At 35.9% G+C, this 21,205-nt stretch overlaps 3 protein-coding genes across 3 annotated transcripts; 2 read left to right on the top strand and 1 right to left on the bottom strand.

Moving 5' to 3' along the window:
• Positions 1-7,093: 7,093 nt before the first annotated feature.
• LOC132798184 (long-chain-fatty-acid--CoA ligase heimdall) lies at positions 7,094-9,374 on the top strand. The gene is made up of 2 exons (XM_060809938.1): positions 7,094-8,197; positions 8,266-9,374. The coding sequence occupies exons 1-2, from the start codon at positions 7,131-7,133 to the stop codon at positions 9,239-9,241; spliced, it is 2,043 nt and encodes a 680-aa protein (XP_060665921.1). The 5' UTR covers positions 7,094-7,130; the 3' UTR covers positions 9,242-9,374.
• Positions 9,361-12,524, bottom strand: LOC132798185 (leucine-rich repeat-containing protein 15). The gene is made up of 4 exons (XM_060809939.1): positions 11,661-12,524; positions 10,497-11,090; positions 10,240-10,435; positions 9,361-9,446 (listed from the first exon to the last, which is right to left on the bottom strand). Exons 1-3 carry the CDS (start codon positions 12,513-12,515, stop codon positions 10,241-10,243), a joined length of 1,644 nt encoding a protein of 547 aa, XP_060665922.1. The 5' UTR covers positions 12,516-12,524; the 3' UTR covers positions 9,361-9,446; position 10,240.
• Positions 12,525-18,106: 5,582 nt separating this feature from the next.
• On the top strand, positions 18,107-19,277 carry LOC132798320 (epidermal growth factor-like protein). Its single transcript, XM_060810132.1, has 2 exons — positions 18,107-18,235; positions 18,298-19,277. The coding sequence occupies exons 1-2, from the start codon at positions 18,143-18,145 to the stop codon at positions 19,261-19,263; spliced, it is 1,059 nt and encodes a 352-aa protein (XP_060666115.1). The 5' UTR covers positions 18,107-18,142; the 3' UTR covers positions 19,264-19,277.
• The last annotated feature ends 1,928 nt before the right edge of the window (positions 19,278-21,205 follow it).

Below are 21,205 nucleotides of genomic sequence, written 5' to 3'. Positions count from 1 at the left end.
TTCATATAACTGCATCTCGCCATACTCTTCTATTAGCAATAGATCCTTAAAGATGATACGAAATTTACATTATCAATTTCACGTTTAATAGTTACTATTAAAAAACAATTTAAGATTGTCGAAACTTTATTAATACAAATGTTAAATGATAATCAAATTGATTTAAATTAATTTTAATATTTTATTTATCTGACGTGATTCATTTTCAATTCTTGTACACATACTTAATACTATCATTACATGACTGAATTGTTATATAGAAGAGATTTTGCATTCAAATGTTCGAAAAGCGATAATCATACATTTGTGACTAAAGCAATACAATCTGTTAAGAGAATTTACATTATTTAAAAATTATCAAACACTCCGCAATGAGATTATTTTTAACATAGATATGTACATGCACACCTACATAAGTAGCTAACATTCATGTTAATCGCAAGTGATTTATTTCCTGGTACGAAATATGACTAAAGAAATTGAAGGCCTTCAAACCGTCTGCTCAGCGTCTACAAGCAACAAATAGGTGCAGGTATGTACACTTGTGTGTGTATGTACATACATTTAATGTACGTGGAAGAGTAAGTAGTCGAAGCATTATAGTATCTCGTATCTACACTCGCACTTTACTATCTGCATAAATATGTACGTACTGCGCACAAATGTTTCTATGTCTCTCCTTATACAAGTGTACACATTCGTGCATTCATATATTGTATGAACGAACATTCATGCATGCATATGTATGATTAGAGATGTGTATAGAAGTGTATACTAGTTAGTATGTTGTTGTTGTATGTACCCGTGCTTTTGCATATGAGTTCTGTGCGTTTGTGTTGCTCGATATATACAAATAAACATGAGCACAAAGCAGGCGCACAGCAATGATTAGCAAGAGAGCGTAACCATGTAGGCAGTCAGCGTGTGTGTGCGTGTGTGTGTAATGTTGTTGTTGTTGTTGTTGTTGTTGTTCATGTAGTACGAGTAGAAGTAGCTTTCGCTGCCATCGCAACAGCTAAAACGGTAACGACGACGTCGACGTCGGCATTCTCAAATTGTGTTTATGTTTGTATGTACAATACCATCCATGTGTAGCTTGTATGTTAATGCATGCATATGAATGTAAGTATGTACACACATGTATGCATATGTATGTATAGTCCGTATGATTGTAATGAATGAGAGTGGAGAGCCAATGCAAAAACCAGAAAAGGCATGAAAATTAAATGTAATGGGTAACAACAACAAACACGTGCTGAGCGACAACATTCAAATATGTTTGTATGTTCATATGTATGTAATACACTCATATATTGTACCTGTGACTGTTGGCTTCAAGTTGCCTGGTGTCTAGATGATGACGTTGTTTTTTGTTGACAACGCAAAAGAGAATGCGCCGCAGTCAGAGTCAACGTCAACAACAATCTTTCTCTCTCTCTCTTAATATAACAGCAACAACTTAATTCGTATGATTATCGGCGCTTTACAACAAAAAAATCATTGAACGAACAGTAGTGGACAGAAAAATGCACACGCTTGTAGGTATTTTTACAGTGACGTTCAGCTAAATTAGTCATTGTGAATTAAATGAATATTACTATAATTTTATGCTTACAAAGCATACATTTACACAACTTTACATACATATAAATTGTTGAACATTAATAAGTATTCATACACTAGGAATGTAGGTCATAATTTTAATGAATTCGAGTTAAGAATTTTCCATTATCAACAAATTGATAAGCTTCACTCCATGTAAGAATCAGCAACACGAGCAATTCTCTTTTTACAAATTTCTTTGACGTCACAAAGACGTCATGCATTGCAATGAAGCCTGATCAAGCATCGTGATGAGCATTTTTCGCTCTCATTTCATGCACACCCCACATAAATTTCATAATCGGGATGTAAATTTAGCAAATACTAAGTTAAAACTACATTTAAACTAATTAATAATAAAATATTATCCCTTCATAAATATAAGGTCTGATTTATTTTTTTACCAAATATTATTTTAAAAGATAAGAGATATTAGTACGGGAAGAACAAAGTGCATAATACAGGAAATTTTCGAGTGTTTATATTTATTTGCGACATTTTTGTGGGGTGATACACTGTAGACACCTGTTTAGTTTGCGGGTTCGTCGGTTTTTGTGCTCGTGTCGTGTGTTAATGATGGGATTAAAAACATTTTTAAATACCGGTTGTTATTGTAATTGCTATTTATGCGGCTGACTTGTCAAACATGGAGAGCGAGAGAGAGAGCACAACGGCAGTAAACAAGACTTATGCATACATGTATGTATGTACATATGTATGTATGTATGTATGTACATATGTACGTACATATGCTGGTGTTATTGTTAATGTACTGCCCCCTTCCAGCACCGTGGTGGCCCACGTAACGACTTTGCTGATATGCTACTGCTACGTTTTGGCGTCGACGTTGACGTCGCTGCCTTCGTGAGTATAGAAATGAGTTTGAATGAGTTGCTAAAGGGGGCCGTATGGTGGATGAATCGTGAGCAGTGCAGTGCATGTACGTACACACGCGCATACATATACCATACATATGTGTGTATACATATGTATGTTCACTTGTTTGTCAATATGTACACATGTTATTTGATTTTCGCTTGTTGTTTTTTTTTCTTTCTTCATTTATGTTTAAGTGTATGTGTGCCACACTTTTTATGTTGTTGTTGTTGTTGTTGTCGATGTTGTTCTTGTTACTGGCGGGTACATGAATATAAATGTTGTTTATCTGTCGACGTCGACTTCGACGCCGACGTCGTCGTCTCGGGTGTCCGTCGTCGGGTTTGTCGCTGCCTCTTTTAGTAGTTTTGTGTGTGTATCGTTTTGTGTGGCGATGTTGTTGTTATGCATGAATGTGTGTTTCTTTATTGTTGTGTGTACTTGTTGCTGTTATTGTTGTTGCCTTGCCCGGCTGCTCACACTCACTTTCTGCTCGCTCGTATGAACTTTTTGCTTTGACTTTGCTTGGTTGCTTCGTTCGTTGTTCGGTTGGTTGGGCTCTTTTCCGCCTGCTAATCAATGCTGTGCGCCTGGTAATTTTGCTATATCTATATGTACACAAACAAATCTACAAAAGTCACAGACATGCACATGCATATCCCCCCATCCTCAACCCATCACAGAGCAGACCCGTTCCCACAAATACCATCTCGAATCGTGCGTGTAAATAGCATGTACAACACATGTTACCCCACCGTACAATGCGATTATGAGCAAGAAAAATCGGAAGAATATATGTATGTACATATATGTACAGATATGTACATATCAGTTCCGTTATAGCGACTGTGTGACTGTGACTTTGTATATCATACATACATATGTATGTATGTACATCTACACATAATACATCTGAATGAACGAATAGGTTGTCTATTGCCATTGTCTGTGATTAAGATTGAAGACTGAGGTAGACTGGACTTGAACTCAGTACAGTGCACGCTCTTTTGAGTGAACATTCAATAAATATATTCACACTTACATAAAAAGATACTTTTATATAAAGAAATGCTTCTTATGGCAAAGAAAAATATTAATATTTTATAATCATTTTGAAATAATATAATAATTAATTTTCAATAAATTCGTTGTTTCCTGAAATTTAAATTAAAGTGCTTCTAAATACTGTGAAAATCTTTGTTTTTTTTGATTGTAACTGTGGTCATAAAGAGTTTAGTTTCATCTATTATTTATTAATAAAAAGAAACTAATAAAGTATAGACTAATTTTATTTTTATTCTGTTACTTTTGTCTTTTTAAAATTGTCTATAAATTTTAATTTATAAGAAATGTGAATTTTCTTAAAAAGAGGTTCAAATTGGCGAGCAACTACTGTAATTTAAAGGTACAAAAATAATTTGAATGAAATTACTTTTTCAAACAAGAACTGTATTTAACATAATACGTATGTGTGAACAATCGTACATCGCGTTTTTAGATTATTTACATAAATATGTATGTATGTGTATCGCATTTTTTATAATTCGATTGTTATTGGGAAGTGGCTTGAAAGGCTTAATATACATATTTACACAAGTATGTACATATGTACATATGTATGTATTATCAACGTACATAACTAAACATACTATGTACATATGTACATATGTATGTATCTATATTGCTTGTGTACGAGTTTATTGAGACCACTGTAGTTGCAGCTGACTCTCAATTTACTTAGATTTATTTATCTTTTGTTTACCGCTACCCATCGGACACTTCTCTATGTACACATGTTGCGCGCTTCCATCTTAAATACATACAAATACAAAATACAATAAATACAAAGCAAAACAAAACAAACGCAATGTGCAACTATTTGTGTTTGTAGTTTTAATGCCAGCAAGCCGCACCTCAGCCACTCTGTCGCCCTCTTTGCACAAGCCCCACTGCACTACATTTGATTTCTCTCTTTTTTTTGTGTTTTGTTTAAGGAAACGACATGTTTACACTTGTTTGGCATTCATGGGCTGCTGTTCATTGGTAAATAATTTCATAATAATGTTGTTGTTGCGGCATGACAAATGATAAGCCGCAGTTACAAATTGCAACAATTACAATTGGGTTAATAATACATCATAATCATAGCTATGATGTTGTTGTAGTTGTTGCCGCTGCTGGAGCAAACGCAACATACACAAGTACATGCATACAAAGCATACATCAGTGTGTATGTGTTTGTGTGAGAGTAAACAAGGCAAAAGCTGTTTGACATTTTGCAATAAAATAAATTAAACAATAAATTATAAATTTGTACAAAAAATGACTGTTGCTCGAACAGGCGCGCATCAAAGCACAGTCGGTAGCTCTGTTGCCGTCAAAAGCGAAAACGATTTTTCTGCTTCTGCTGCTTCTTCTACTGCTGTTGCTGCTGCTGTTGTTTGTTGTTGCTGGGCGAGCCCACTGTATGCCAGTTTTTCTGCTTCTATTTCATTGCTTTGTATGTACCACATGCATACATGCATACATTTTGAAGTGTGCTTGCGAGTGTGTATGTTCGACTGCGTATCATGTTTGAGCACCAGGCGCTTGTAATGTGAGCACAGTGTCGGCCTCAGTCGAGTGACCGAACCGAAGGTGGGCAGAGTAACAAACCGTTAGAATCCCCATGCTTTATGTACTAAGGCAGAGCACCAGCTACTGAGGACTGCGATAGTGAAACATGCGTGTGCTTTGCTGTTGTTCTTCTTGTTGTTTGCTCTATCACTCTCTACACTTGCTATTTCTGCTCTACTCCCTCCGTTCGCACCCGTTCAGTCAATCAAATGTCTCGTCTGTCTTTTCAGTCGGTGCGAAGAAGGTCAGTCGTCCAGCTGTGATGTTCGATGTGCTTAAGGTGAGCGTGTCTCAGGTCAGTGATATTCCTCATGCACATACATATGTATGTATGTATGTATGTATGTATGTATGTATGTATGTATGTATGTATGTATGTATGTATGTATGTATGTTTGTATGTATGTATGTATGAATGTATGTATGTATGTATATATGTATGTATGTATGTATGTATGTATGTATGTATGTCTGTACCCACATACATATAAACACAAATTTTCATATAGTACATGCTTGTATGTACATACCTCTTCATCAAAATAGATGTATGTACATTACATTGGGTAATATTGACACTAAACATACATTATTTTGATCGAACTTATATGTACATATGCATACATATATACGCTGTTCTATACGTACTAAATTCTTTTACTTCTATAAACATACTACATACATATGTATGTACATACATATTGATATGTGACTATGTTTGTATGTATGGCATCACAAGGAGTAATCTTTTATGAATACTTTCACGATGTTCATGCACACATATGTATTAACATGCATACATACATATATACCAATGCAAATCAACAATTTTATAAATTAGATGTATTTATTGTAAAGTATGCATACATATATGTATGTATGTATGTATGCGTATGTACATACATTGTCCATTGTCAGATAAGAAAAGGTTAAGAACTTAAAAAACATAGCAATAATCCTAAATATATGATCAAACATCAATTATATGTATGTATGTAGTATTTGCACATATGTACATCGTATTATATATAATATTTTTAAGTCAAATTGCACTGATCATACAAACACGAGTGGGAAAAATATATGTATTGAAATTTGTATGTTTAAACAATATGTTCACATACATATCTGGTTAATATATAGTATGAGATATGAGAATATATGTACATATTTGTATTTTTATTGTATTGTAATTTGTTATTATAGATATTTTTGGAATATAGAACATTAAAGGGTATATTAATTTTAAAAATCCTTATACACTTGGCTAAATCATGTAATTCAGCATTGTTGTTAAAGTTGTTACATAAAATTTAAGTTTTACATTCAAATACAAAGTTTATTTTTTGGGATGTTACAAATTAAACATACATTACAGAAGGAAATCCTATTGAAAATTAAAGTACATAAATACCTTGAGATATTTTGTTACACTTGGAACTGTCTTGTCTGTTGGGCTTTCTGCAAGTTGGGGTTGGCTTTGTTTGTAATATGCAAGTCATATGACGCTCGTAAAGCTGTAAGATTATCATTGAGACAATAAGAAGAAATTGCAGGTTTAAACTTCTTTTAAATACATTAAGCATGACGTTGCAGGAATAGGAGATAATGATGGGACTTACAATGACTTGTAATAGATCTAAGTAAAGTTAATAGGGTCACTCTTGAAGACTGTAGGCTTTCGAAATCTTCGAAAAAAATGTTTGGAAAATTAGGAATCCTTATCGCGACACCCCTAGCGACGGTTCGAAAAGCGGATTCAGATAGTGAGTAATTTGATTCGAGCCTGGTTCTATCGGAGTCTCGTGGCGATAAGATGGTCTAAAGGTCACACAAAAGCGACTGTAGATCATGGCACACTTAACATAGAATCACAGCCAGACATGAGCTCTTTCACAAAAGCAAGAGAGAGAGAGATTACGAAAATGCCGCTTAATGATTTGGTTCTGGCTTATCAAGAGACCCCGCGGGAAGACAGCCTTTAAAAGTAGGGTCATCATTGGCTCGGGAGTTTATTCGTTCCAATACTCTTCAACATGAACGACGTGACGCTCAACGATGGGAAGCTGAAGCCCGCCAGCAGCTACACAAGCACCTCGGTCCACGAGGCTGTCAAGCTGCGCATAAGCGAGGATAACACCGTGGAACCGCAGACGGTTCCAGAGTATTTCCGTGAAATTTGCAAGAAATTCTCAAAACTCCCGGCTCTAGTCTGGGAAACTTCGGATGGGTGGCAGACGGCAACGTATGCGGACTATGAGCAGCGTGTGGAGCAGGCGGCCTTGATGCTGCTACATGCGGGATTAGAGGAACGATCTTCGGTGGGCATTTTGGCCTTCAATTGCCCCGAATGGTTCTTTGCCGAGTTGGGTGCATTGCGTGCTGGGGCGATTGTTGCGGGCATTTATCCGAGCAATTCTGCCGAGGCTGTGCATCATTCGCTGGAGACAAGTGATGCCACCGTCTGCGTTGTGGACGATGACAAGCAGATGGCCAAGGTGAGAGCTATCAAACATAGGCTGCCAAGACTTAAGGCTGTCATACAACTGCATGGACCCTACGAATCGTTTGTGAATCAGGAACCAGGCTTCTACAGCTGGCAACAGCTGGAGAAACAGAGCTTTGATCAGCATCTAAAGGAGGAGTTGCTGCGTCGTGAGAATGCCATTTATCCGAACGAGTGTTGCATGCTCGTCTTCACCTCCGGCACCGTTGGCATGCCCAAGGCTGTGATGTTGTCGCACGACAGCGTCGTTTACGACACCCGAATTGTGGCACGCAACATGCCGCACGTTGTTGTTGGAGCCGAGCGCATGGTCAGCTATTTGCCACTAAGCCACATTGCTGCACAAATCTTTGACATTTACCTGGCCATGTCGCTGGGTGGTTGTGTGTACTTTGCGGACAAGGATGCCCTGAAGGGAACTGTGGTGCGCACCTTCCAGAAAGCTCGACCCACCAGCATGTTTGGAGTGCCGCGTGTTTTTGAGAAGTTCCAGGAACGTCTGGTAGCCGCCGAAGCCAAGGCAAAGCCGTACACCCGTCTACTGCTTAGCAAGGCACGCGAAGCGGTTGCCGAGCATCAATTAAACACAATTGCAGGGTATGTAGAGGAAACATTATTCCCGAAAGAGTACTTTAATTGATTTGCTCTATTTTCTCTTCCTTTAGCAAGCAATCTTCCATCTATGGCACCGCCAAGTATTGGCTCGCTTCGCGTCTCATTCGTCCTGTTCAGCAGCTGCTGGGTCTGGATCAATGTCACACCTTCTTCACAGGCGGGGCTCCGGTGTCGCCGGAACTCAAGCACTTTTTCCTCGGCTTGGACATGCCTCTAGGCGATCTTTATGGCATGTCGGAGACAGCAGGCGCCATCACCATGCACACCCAGATCACAAATCTTTATAGTTCGGGACAGCCAGTTATCGGCACTGAGGTGAAAGTGTTCGAACCGGATGTCAATGGTTGTGGCGAAATTGTTATTCGCAGTCGCTCGAATTTCATGGGTTACCTCAATCAACGCGACAAGACTGATGAGACAATTGGTGAGGACGGTTGGCTGCACACTGGCGATATTGGCTCCATCGATGGCCATGGCAATGTCGTGATCTCGGGCAGACTCAAGGAACTGATCATCACAGCGGGTGGTGAGAATATTCCCCCCGTGCACATTGAGGAGTTGATCAAACGCGAGTTGAGCTGTGTGAGCAATGCTTTGTTGATTGGTGATCACCGCAAGTATCTGACGGTTTTGTTGGCTCTCAAGACCAAATCGGATCCAGAGACGGGCAGACCTTTGGATGCCTTGCGTGAGGAGACCATTGAATGGCTGCAGGCTCATGATTTGCATCAAACAAAACTCTCTGAGCTGCTTAGCATCCCGGCTGATCTGAAATTGCCCAACGATTCGAATGCCTTGTCCGCTGCGCTGAAGATCAATGCTGAGCCGAAGCTTTATGAAGCCCTCGAGGCGGGTATTAAGCGGGCCAATGAACAAGCCATCTCGAACGCTCAGAGAGTCCAGAAATTTGCACTCATTCCCCACGAATTCTCGCTAATAACTGGCGAACTTGGACCCACGTTGAAGATCAGACGCAACATTGTGCATGCCAAGTATGCCGAGCTCATTGAGCGACTCTATAAATGAGCGCAACAAATTATTATTATTATTACTATTAAGGATTTTTTATTAATGTAACATTGCATTTACAATTTCTTGGCAGATTTATTTTGTTTACTTATAAAGTATGTACACGCAACTAAATATTGAACTTTGTTCCCCTTTCTTTGTATTATCATCGTTCTCGCCCGTTTCGCAGACGTTGTGCTTCCTCATCCACTTTGTTGGCTTGCTGTAAATAGAAATAGTACATTTTTTGACTTAATTGCTGTCTAGCTCGTGCTCTGTCTGAGATAACGTCGAATTTCCGAGTTCATTGAGATTCAATTTATTGTTTTTAAAAAGAGAATACCCTTTAATTAGGGACCTCAAGAATACTTTCAATTTGCTGAGAAATAATATTAAGTGATTTTTTTGATCGCAAAAATGTATTTTTCATTCGAATAATTATCAGCGTAGCTTTTATATATATTGAGGAATTTCACTTATATTACATTTTTCAGTGCAAGCACACTCTGTTTACTAATTATCAGACAATGAAATGTTTGCCTATCTCTTTGTTGTTGTTTGGTCATTTTAGTTTTTGTTGAATACTCTTCTGTCTGACTCTTAGATTGAATACTATGAACGCAAAGAATAAATATACAATATATACCAGTACATATATCATAAAGTTTGATTAGCAAGTTTGCTCACTAAATTTAGGCAATTATTCATAGAGATTAAACAGTCTGTTTTAAGCATTCTACTCTTTATGTATAATAAAAGGTTTGCAATCGATTTTGTTTTAGTACTGCTTTTTCTACTTTTGTGTAGTATTGATATTATTTAAATTATTGGTATATTTACAAAAAAACAATTATTTCATTAACTTTCTGCATTAAAGTGAAAGTCGTATGATTAAAGTGAAAGAGTCAGATTTGATATTAGAGTTTATCTTATGATTGAATATTTTGGGTACTCCCCAATTCTTCTTTTGTTTCTCGACTACTTGTATATGTCAAGTGTATTTATTTTATGCTTACCTCATCGTTGGCTTTTTTGGAGCTTCTTAGTGACTTCCTTGCGATCCATGAAGCGCTGACCCCACCGCAAGCCAGAAAAAGCCAAAGCAATGGCCACCAGCATCCAGATGATTACCGATCGCGAATCGAAGCGGTCTGTGCGAATTTTAGGCCAGGTCAAAGGTGGCGTCAGTGGGCTGATATCATCGCCGTTTACCTAAGAAATCATGAGAATAATTTGACTCGAATTCTTTACAATCTTAATTAATTTGCCGCACCTCACAGTTGCAGCTTTTGGACTGCTGTTGCCTGGCGAAGCCAACATCGAGCAGCACAATGGATCGATTCTGTTCGCCATCGAAGCAATCGATGCCACGGACATTCATCAAATCCTCGCTCCAGGCACTCAACATTGGCCAAGAACGATCAAAACTCAAGGTGGCTGGCGGCGTTCTCAGCATATTTCTGGTCAGCCACATGCAATCCCAACGATTATCCGCTAGATAGACATGCTCAAACAGCGCCAAGCTGCTAAGGTTGAGTGATCGAATGTGATTCGAGCTGAGATCGATTCGAAGTGCTAAACGATTCAAAGCTGCCGCCAAATGTTGCAACCAGGCGGCATTATCGAGTCGATTCTCGGCAAGATTCAATCGATTCAAATGTATCAATTGACTGAGCAAGTGCAGCGGCAACTTCTCCAGTTTATTGTGTGTCAGATCGATGGATCTAAGTTGTGTTGTCGTCTCGAATAATTGGTCGGGCAGTGAAGACAACTGATTATATCCTAAGTCAAGTTGTTGCAGTGTGCTGAGTGGTTCAAGGCAGTCTCCATGGATCTCGTCCACGTTATTGTGACTGACATTGATGTGCTGAAGGCGAGCGAGATAAGATAAGATTAGTAAAGATTCTATGCAAGTCAAGCAGAAACACGTTCTAAAAATAAGAATGAAATTATATAGTTTCTTTAGGATGTCTCTTTAAATGGAAATTTAGATTTTGAAATAAACAATAAATTAAAAAAAAAACAAAATTTATTTTACTTTTGTAATCAGTTGGAAATTGTAAAAGTTATTTAAGAAATACTTTTGTATTTATGCGGTATATTAAAATGCTATATTTTAAAAATGTTTTTTTTAGCATTTTTTGATAGTACAATCATTCTGATTTAATACCGTACAAAAGCTAAGGAAGCAATATTCTTTGAGTTGTGCTCTTCATTTGAAAATGTTCTGTTGTCATTTGAATTTGTGTGTTTCTGGGTTTGAAAAAATATTAATATAATAATGAAATAGAAACACAAAATTTTAAAATATCACAAACTTAGACATTTTTCTAGAACTTTCCACATGATTTGAATTTGAAGCTATATTTATCTTTCGACAAAATCAGTTAGTCAGCATATGTAAAGATTTCACTAACTCTGTCGTCCTTAGTCTTACCTCTAGCAAGTCCAGACCGATGAAACTATCGTTGTCGAGCTGCCTCAGCTGGTTGAAACTCAAGTCCAAATACTGGAGTTCAACATTTTGTGAAAATGTCAAAGGTGCCAGATTAGATAGAGTATTCCTCGACAGATTCAATAGCACCAGCCGCGAGAGTCCGGGATCCTGCAGGAATTGCATGTTGCTAACTTGATTAAACTCCAGCCGCAAACTTCGGAGATGTGTGTTGCTCTCAAAAGCTGCAACCGCCACATGATTGATCTGATTATGCTGCAAAGCGAGACTGTGAAGTCGAGGCAGACCATGAAAGCATTTACCGTCAATCTGCTGAAGGCGATTCTCTTGCAGTTGCAATTGCTTCAGATGCTGAAGACCATGGAACGAGTCCGGCTCTAATTTTGTGATGAGATTATGCCCCAAATTGAGTTCCTGCAGTTGTGGATAAGCCGCAAAGCTCAATGCCGCTAACTGCACAATTCTATTGTGACTCACATCAAGCGAACTGAGTCCAGCCAATGTTTCCTCTGACCACGATTTAATCTCACTGATATTGTTGTGGGCCAGCGACAAACGCCGCAAACGTTGCAAACCATTGAGGGCACTTTTGGCCAAATCGGTGAGCGAGCAATGCGACAACTCGAGACGCAACAGTTGAGCGTAGCGCTGGAATAGATTTGCCCTCACTTGGGGCAGGTTGCAGTGCAACAGACTCAACGAGGTCAGCGATTCAACGTTGTTCAGTGTGCTCAACTCGCTGACGTTACAGTTAGTCAGCTGCAGGGAATGTGATCTGCTCGCCACACAGCAGAGCAATGCGACTAGGAGGCGCAGAAACAACCTTCTTTGGCCCATTTCAGTAAAGACTGAATCTTGGTAAGAATGGGAAGCTGTAACTGTAAAATGAGTCGTCTTATCGCAATGCAGCTGCTCAAGTTGGTTGACAACTTGTCAAGATAGTTAATCAGTTAACCGACTCGACCAAATATTTACTGTAATCATACAAGTCGCGACTACCGTTTTAATTGCTACCCCCAAATCGTTAACAAGTCGTCTGGGATTTGACCAGGTTTGCATTTATCTGCATGTCTGTGTTAATTATCTAGCTGCTTGTGTTTGTTGTTGGCCAAGTGTGCAGCTTGGGAGATGCAGGCAAATAGACTTGGGGGATATCATCAATGGACATTAACATTTACAGACAAAGCTGTTAATGTCTATTGGGGAAAATTGTTCACTTATAGTAACTATTATTTTTATTAATTATTAAATGTGTCTTGAGCTAGTTTTCATAGTTGGACATATCGCGAGGTAGATTGTGTTCGATTTAAAATAAAATAAATCTTTTAATTTTACTTTGTTTAGTTTGTGAGAATCTTACTTCTTCCTTATGTATACAATTATTTTGCTGTATTTTACTTTACAATAATATGTAAATACATTTATTTGTTTCATACATTCATGATTCAGCTAAACGTTTCTTCAGTATCTTTTTAGTTTTATTGAGTCTTTATTGACAAAATTTTCAATTTCATTAGGCCAATGAATATTACAAATATTATTATTTTGAGGGCATGCACATTAGGGCGGGTCAATTTGTTCCTGTCCAAAAAATCGTGAAAATCGTCCCCCATAATCGGAATCTACGAAGAATTCTAAGAAAATTTCACCATGAAACCATGTGTCTAAAATGAATTCCTAGTCCGCGCCGTGAAGCTTAAAGATTGCACTATGAGGTACATAAGGTATTTCGAGGTATTTAAGACATTTTAATGTATTTAAAAAAAAAATACGCATTTTCCAATTATGTTGGAGTCAATTCTGATTCATTTTTTTACAACAAATTTTATAATTTTTTTTTAAAATTTATTTAACTTATAATTTTTTTTTAATTCAACAAAAAAAACCAACTAGCCATGTACTGAGCCTCATATAAGAAAGTAGGAGCAATGCGTCTGTAACTTTTTAACGAAGTAAGATATCGGTCTGCAAAAATTACCTACTTGTTGGAAAGCAAATAAACTTTATTATAAAAAATTAAATAAAATTCCGCCTTTTATCATGCCACGCCCACTTTTATTTAGTTGCTTAAAATGCCTTTGAATATATATTTCAATTTTCAGACCGATATCTTACTTCGTTAAAAAGTTACAGACGCATTGCTCCTACTTTCTTATATGAGGCTCAGTACATGGCTAGTTGGTTTTTTGTTGAATTAAAAAAAAATTATAAGTTAAATAAATTAAAAAAAAAAATTATAAAATTTGTTGTAAAAAAATGAATCAGAATTGACTCCAACATAATTGGAAAATGCGTATTTTTTTTTTAAATACATTAAAATGTCTTAAATACCTCGAAATACCTTATGTACCTCATAGTGCAATCTTTAAGCTTCACGGCGCGGACTAGGAATTCATTTTAGAGACATGGTTTCATGGTGAAATTTTCTTAGAATTCTTCGTAGATTCCGATTATGGGGGACGATTTTTGCGAAAAAAAATTGACCTGCCCTAATGCACATACTGCAAATTCAAGATATAACAAGTAAGAAAGCTACCGTCGAGTGTGCTTGAGAGTAAGATACCCGCTAGACATTTTTAATAAAAGCAAAACAGTGCGAATGCATTTTAAAATATACCACAAAATAATAAGAAATATACCAAAGGCCTTTTTAGGTATCGTGATGCAGTATTACATTCAAAAAGCAGTTGTCAAAGCAACTAAGACTCGAAGTAACATAAGTAGACGTTTTTGCCTATAGAAAAGCATTTCTTTAATGACCTTTACAATTTTTTGCTGATTTTGAAAAAAAAATTAAATTTGATCTGCGTGCAAAAATAACAATTGCTGTCGAAAAAATTATAACTCTATCTCTTCTGCCTGCTACATACATTTCCTGGAGGCACCAAATTATAATACCACCTTCTAACCTATGAGTAGCTGGTATAAATATTAATATTGTGTCAAAGGCATTTGATGGAATATTTGTCTACGAACAGTTATTATATTATATTAATTGAACATATATTTAATCATAGTAAGTTAAAAAAAAAATTGAATTTTCCGGATTCGAACCGGGGACCTTCTTGTTGGCATTCACACGCTCTCTCAGCGAGCCATCACACATCTCTTTTTTTTGGAAGCTTATTCAATAGAACAAGAAATAGAGATCGTCTTAAATGCAGTTTTAAAAAAGTGGTGCTGTTGTAGTAATTATCGAGTGTTAACGTCAAATTGTACCTACCAATCTACAATGGATCGTGTAATGCACATTTTTGTCGTGTTTGCTAGTGTTAACGTCAAATTGTACCTACCGATCTACTATGGATCGTGAAAGGTACACCTTTGCCGTGTTTGCGAATGTTAACGGTTAAATTGTAACATACCTACTGATCCTACACAATGGATCGTGTAAAGTACACTTTATTAGCCGTGTTTGCGTTTTGTGTGGTTGTGTGTGTTCCGCCGATCTACTGGATTAAGTCAAGTACCATGGCTCGCTAACCTGACTCGTATTGAGGTTTACACCTCCGTCTGGTTGCTGCATTCGTACCAACTATCATCTCAGTGGATCTTATCAAGGCTTGAACCTCGACCCTTTGCAGAGCGAGCTGTGTTCACTGCCTTAACACCACTGGCGGTGGATGAATCACGTGAACTTTTTTTAACGACTATTGAAAACGTCTTGCAATACAACTTTAATTGTTCAATTGCATTTATTTTGTGTATATTTCTTAATTTTATAAGGTAAAAGTAAATCTTTTGTGTGCATTTCTTTAAATAATTAATTGAATTATATTTATTTTGATTATAATTAAAAGATTTAGTAATAAAATCAAATCATTTTTACGCTTTTTTTAAATAATCTATTATAATTAAATTATATTATAATTGCAATTGTTTGATATTATTATTCTTATTATGTATTTGAAAATATTAAATCAAAATTAAATATTTTTTGCTTTTTTTTTGTAATGATATTTAGAATATATTGTTAACGTTATTTTTCTTTAATATTTATATTTATTTTATTTTTAATATACAGAAATTAAATCTAAGTTATTACAATTATTCGTTAATACATATTTGTTTGTATTTTTATTGTTCAAATTTTAAAGAAACAAGAAATCATGTAGGTGATTTTCACAAATCATTTAATATATTTATAATTGTTTCTTTTTCTTTTTCTTTTTTATTTTTATTATTCATTTTTTGATTAAAATTGTATTTAAAAAGAAATATTTTTAAATCCTTAGTCATTAAAATGCATTTGTCATTTCCGGACTTGCAAAACCTCGTTCACGAGCCAGCATTTTTTAAATATTAGTTTGCAAGGAAAATAAATGATTTAAACATAATACAAATTTTTATTTGTTCTTTATGGTGCCTTTCTAAAGTATTTTCGAACACTTTTAATTGAACTTTTGAGAAAAACTGGGACGTTGATTATTAATACAAATCATTGTTATGACCAGAAAACTTAATTAAGTCAAAAGCTTTTACAAAGAATATAAAAGCTCCCTGAAAGAGAACTTGCTGACCTCAAGTCGATTATTAATCGTGAGTGCTTGGGATTGTTAGTTTAGATGAAACCGTAGAGCTGACAGCTTTAACTTCTATCGCAGAGGGTTTTTTTTTCTTCGATGGAAATTAACCCAATTTGTGACTTTATCACAAAATGTTGAAACTATTGGCAAATTGCACAAAATATGCGGGTCTAACGTTGGTGATAAATGTACTTCTGACGCAAGCTTTAAATGGCGACGGGATTTGCAATAAATTGAAATATGGTTCAGTGCAAGTATGTATTTAAGGTTCGTTATTAATTCCTAATGATATTAAGTGATATTTTTGTTATCTCAGAAAAATTATATGCCGAAGCTCGACAAGTTCTGTTGTCCGGGCTATGAAAGAATTGACAGCGAATGCCTGCCCAGATGTGATCTGGGTTGTCCCCCCCCAATAGTCACTGTGTGTCTCCCAATATCTGTGGCTGCGATTTGGGCTATGAGATTGATGAAATATACACCTATTACGGGAGAGAGATGATCAAAAGCTGCCAATTTGAACGTGGTGCAATCTATCTTATTATAATTATTTTGACTGTGACTGTGAGTGGGATTGCACTTTGTATTTACGTTAAGTACTTTCGAGGAAGACAAAAAACTTCTAGTCCCTGCATTGAAGACGGAGAAAATGAGGAAAACTCGATGGCATTGACATAACTCATGAAGCTCTGTCAATTTGAACGTGGTGCAATATATCTTATTATAATTATTTTGACTGTGACTGTGAGTGGTATGGCAATTTGCTTTACGTTAAGTGCTTTCGAGAAAGACAAAAAATTTCTAGTCCCAGCGTTGAAGAATGTTTGGAAAATGAGGTGGTATTGAAATAACTCATGAAGCTCTGTTGTTGAATATTATATATTTTATTTATAAATAAAAACTCCAATTCCATGAAAGCGCAGTATTATTCATATGCTGATTCAGCGTCACAAATATATTGCTCAAAATTCACTTAATCACATATTAATCACATACTTAATTATAAAAATTAACTCTTAAAATAGCTTTACATTTCTTTAACGAATGTGAACTATAGAAAGGACATATTAAATGAAAATATATATGTATGAGAAAAGGTTTTACTCTCAGAGTACGATAATGAGTGGTTCAAGAATCAGTTATACCATATTAGCGGTCCAATAACAAAGCTTTGTTAATCATTGGAAGTTAAATTAGAAATGCAAGTGTTTCAAATAGCTTTTATAGCTGGACTATGAGTTACCCGCTACCGATCTTCAATAGCTCCATATTCTACAAGTATACTAAAAATATACCGCAAAATACTTAAATATACAGAAGGCTTTATTTGGTATATTAATCTAATAAAACATTTAGTACCATAGTGTACTTAACATTCCAGATTGTCACCGTTTTTTGCTACACAAAAGATTTTCTTAAACCACTTCTACAATTTTTATCCGATCGCAAAGAATTTTTATTTGATCTAGCTTTAAAATTATTGTTGTCACTTGATTTTTTTCGAATTACAGGGGCTGAAGTGAGAAATTTGATAAGAATTTGATTTGCCTGCAAACAAAAGAAGTGCTCTCGAGAGAATTAAAGTCTCTGAGGATTTCAAACGGTGCTGTATACGGACAGACGGACAGACGAATATGGCCATATCGTCTCGGTTGTTGACGCTGCTCAAGAATATGTATACTTTATATCGGAGGTGACTTCTTTTGCCTTTTAAATGCATTTCTTTCAGGTACAAAGTTATAATGCCCTTCTACTCTATGGGAAGCAGTAAAAAAATGTTGAGAGAGAGTTCTCTCATTGTTGGCTCATGTGTGAGTCAGGAATTATTTGCACAATACCAGCAATGGCAATTTAATCGACATGGCAGTAACTTAGTATATTGTTGCTTAGCACAGGCTCAAGTTGTGTATTTTTGCTCTTGATTGTAACAGAATAACGATGTTGGGGTATCTTAGACTTTTCCTTATTGTACTGTTTGCATCTGGCTTGGTTTTCGCTGAGGAGTACAATTGCATTGAACACGCAAATCCCGTAAGAAAAACAAAAAAACAAAAAAACAGGACATCGTAATACTTTATTATTTTGTTTTTTAGGAATCTGGTAATATCCCGATACCTGTTTGTCGTAGGGAATGCATTGGACGTGTGCCAGATTGTAAGCCAAATTGTTATGATAAGTGTCCTAAGCACAGTAAATGCGTAGAACCTGAAAAATGTAAGTGCGATGAAGGATACGTTAAGAATGGACCTGATACGAATATGACGTGTAACCCAATAGTATGTCCGCCAAACAGTCAAATGGTTAATGATACTACTTGCAAATGTTTTGATGGCTACAAAGGAGATATAGTCGAAATGAATGCGATTCTTCAGAGCTGCGAACCTATTTGTGAACCGAGTTGCCCCGCTCATAGCTTCTGCGCCTCGCCAAAGAAATGTGAGTGCGATAAAGGATACGTTAAGAATGGACCTGATACGAATATGACTTGTAACTTATTAGTATGTCCGTCAAACAGTCAAATGGTTAATGATACTACTTGCATATGTCCCGATGGCTACCAAAAAGTCGAAAGTCTTCAGAGCTGCGAACCTATTTGCGAACCGAGTTGCCCCGCTAATAGTTTCTGCGCCTCGCCAAAAAAATGTAAGTGCGTTCGCGGTTATGAGATCGATGAAATGAGTGATGATGACCCTACAAAATTGAACCATTGCAAACCTGTTTGCTATGCGGAGTGCCCCGAGAACTCGGTCTGCGTCTCTCCAGATGTTTGCAAGTGTAACCCGGGATATAGTCCAATCACGAATAAGTCTGGTACTTTAGCTAGTTGTCTCGAGGACTCTTTCACTGCATTCACTGAAACGCATATTATAATCTACAGTTTTTTGATTTGTTCGGTGATATTCACGATAGTCACAGTAATTGCAATGATAGTCATTTGTGTGCGAAAGGAAAACCCAGCGGAAGTTCCCGATACACGATCATGGCATACTTCTTTCGCCTCGTATGCAGAATATGAAATGAATGAGAACATAAATAATAATTCTATGGGAAAAAATTAAATTGGTTTAAAGAAAGGCAAGGTTTGTGTTTAATAAATTATTGATATTAAATTAAATAAATTAATTATGTTATTCTAAATCTTATTATCGTTTCATGTTTAATTCAAACTCATCAAGATAGTCAGATTGACTATAAACATAATAAGAGTCACAATTAACAATTTTACTTTGCTTGGTTAGATTGCGTGTCTTGACCAGGAAATGACTGTTCTAATTATCTGAGGCACAGCTAAAAAATACACAAGATTTCAAAATCCACGAAAGTTCTTAAACAAATGTAGATTATTCATCATTGTGTAATTCACCCAAAAATAGAAATTTTAATATTAGTATCAAAAATTTCGCTATCGCATACTGTTTATTAATTTAACTTTCAAGAGAGCTACACTTAAAGTTCACTCTCTTCTTGCTTTGTTTGAAAGCTTAAGACTTTAAAGCTTAAAGAATTAGAGAGAGAGAGAGAGAGAGAGAGAGAGAGAGAGAGAGAGAGAGAGAGAGAGAGAGAGAGAGAGAGAGAGAGAGAGAGAGAGCTCTTTTCATTTATTTAGATTAGTATTGCTCGATGTAAATTATTATTCATTTATTTTGCAGAACTCATAATTTAATACACAGTTTAGTGAACGGTTCAGTTCACGGAAAAAACTAAATTGTACTTGAAAGAGATTAAACACCAAATAATTATGGATAAAAATACAAATTTCTCGTCACCACTTTCCGTTCTTGTCTACAGTCTCATTATATGTGCTTTTATTTTCATTGTGGTCGCTATATTTTTAATTATACGATATAGAATAATGAAAAGAAATCCAAGACGAACTATAAGAAATACTCCCGCATCTGTGGAGTCTTTGGTTGTGTAGAACATATGAGTTATTTTATGAAATTATTATGTGGGTAATAAATAGAATAAATTCAGATATACATTTTCATTTAGTTTATTTTGTGAATTATGGAAGAATAAGTATTTATTCAGGCATTCGAATACATTTAAATTTGCATTATTTAAATAAGTAAAACAGTCTAATGCATATTCGACTGCTTTTGAATATTTATAATTACAATTTAATTCATTGCTGTGTTGGTTTAGTTTACTCAGTGTTTAGCAAATGTTATTCAGGGGTTGCATCCAATTGTGCAAATGTAACAAATGTTGTATATTAAAAAAAAAGTATTTCTTGTAAACTAAATTAAAATTTTGTTGTATTTTATTGGTTATTGAAAGTAAATAAATTTAAACACAAATATTTTAAATTATTCTATTTCTATTTACAATTTTAATAAGTTGGGTGTGCACCGATGCAGTTTTAAAATATTAATTTCTTGAAGCAGTCTTTATTTTTATTTTTATTTTATATTTAAAGTTAGAGTATAGGAAAGTCGAGTATTCCCATTGATGGTTTCCTGCTACAGTATTGTGTTTGGACTTTACCTGCATTTCAACTTTTAGTCCAGCACATGTGTTTGCCAATGCGGCTCAGTTGAAAAGCCACAGGCTCAAATGCACTTAGCCAAGTTGGCTAAAGGCAATGTTGCTACAAAGAAGAGAGGGGGACAAGCACCGACATACAGACGAAGCGATTATGACTATACAAATTTGCTTGTTGCCGCAATTGTAATGTTTATTAATTTGGATTTTGAAACTGTACCAAGCATTGAGCATTGTGGCAGAGCACAAGCCAGAGTCCAGGCAAAAACTACTCGTATGCCACAGACAAATTGAAATTGATATAAATGGGCAAGAAAAAACCAAAAAATAAATAAATAAAATAAGTAAGAAAGCTACAGTCGAGTGTGCCCGACTGTGAGATACCCGCAACCCAAGCAAAACAATGCAGTGTTTTTCATAAAATTAATAAACCAAAAAAATACTGACACATACGAAAAGCTATGTTTTTGCTATGCTAATATATTACCATTAAAAATATACCGTAAAGTTTAAAAT

The sequence above is a fragment of the Drosophila nasuta genome, chromosome 2L, assembly GCF_023558535.2.
Source record: "Drosophila nasuta strain 15112-1781.00 chromosome 2L, ASM2355853v1, whole genome shotgun sequence".
Lineage (NCBI taxonomy): Eukaryota > Metazoa > Arthropoda > Insecta > Diptera > Drosophilidae > Drosophila > Drosophila nasuta.
The sequence above is the reverse complement of the archived record's forward strand: the minus strand, read 5'-3'. Positions and strand labels throughout refer to the sequence as shown.

Bases quoted from the DNA above. Each gene is read 5' to 3' on its own strand.
- LOC132798185 (XM_060809939.1), bottom strand. From the start codon at position 12,515: ATGGGCCAAAGAAGGTTGTTTCTGCGCCTCCTAGTCGCATTGCTCTGC. The intron at 11,091-11,660 runs GTAAGACTAAGG...GCTCGCCTTCAG, and splicing joins TCGGTCTGGACTTGCTAGAG to CACATCAATGTCAGTCACAA. The intron at 10,436-10,496 runs GTGCGGCAAATT...ATGATTTCTTAG, and splicing joins CCAAAAGCTGCAACTGTGAG to GTAAACGGCGATGATATCAG.
- LOC132798184 (XM_060809938.1), top strand. From the start codon at position 7,131: ATGAACGACGTGACGCTCAACGATGGGAAGCTGAAGCCCGCCAGCAGC. The intron at 8,198-8,265 runs GTATGTAGAGGA...CTCTTCCTTTAG, and splicing joins CAATTAAACACAATTGCAGG to CAAGCAATCTTCCATCTATG.
- LOC132798320 (XM_060810132.1), top strand. From the start codon at position 18,143: ATGTTGGGGTATCTTAGACTTTTCCTTATTGTACTGTTTGCATCTGGC. The intron at 18,236-18,297 runs GTAAGAAAAACA...TTTGTTTTTTAG, and splicing joins GCATTGAACACGCAAATCCC to GAATCTGGTAATATCCCGAT.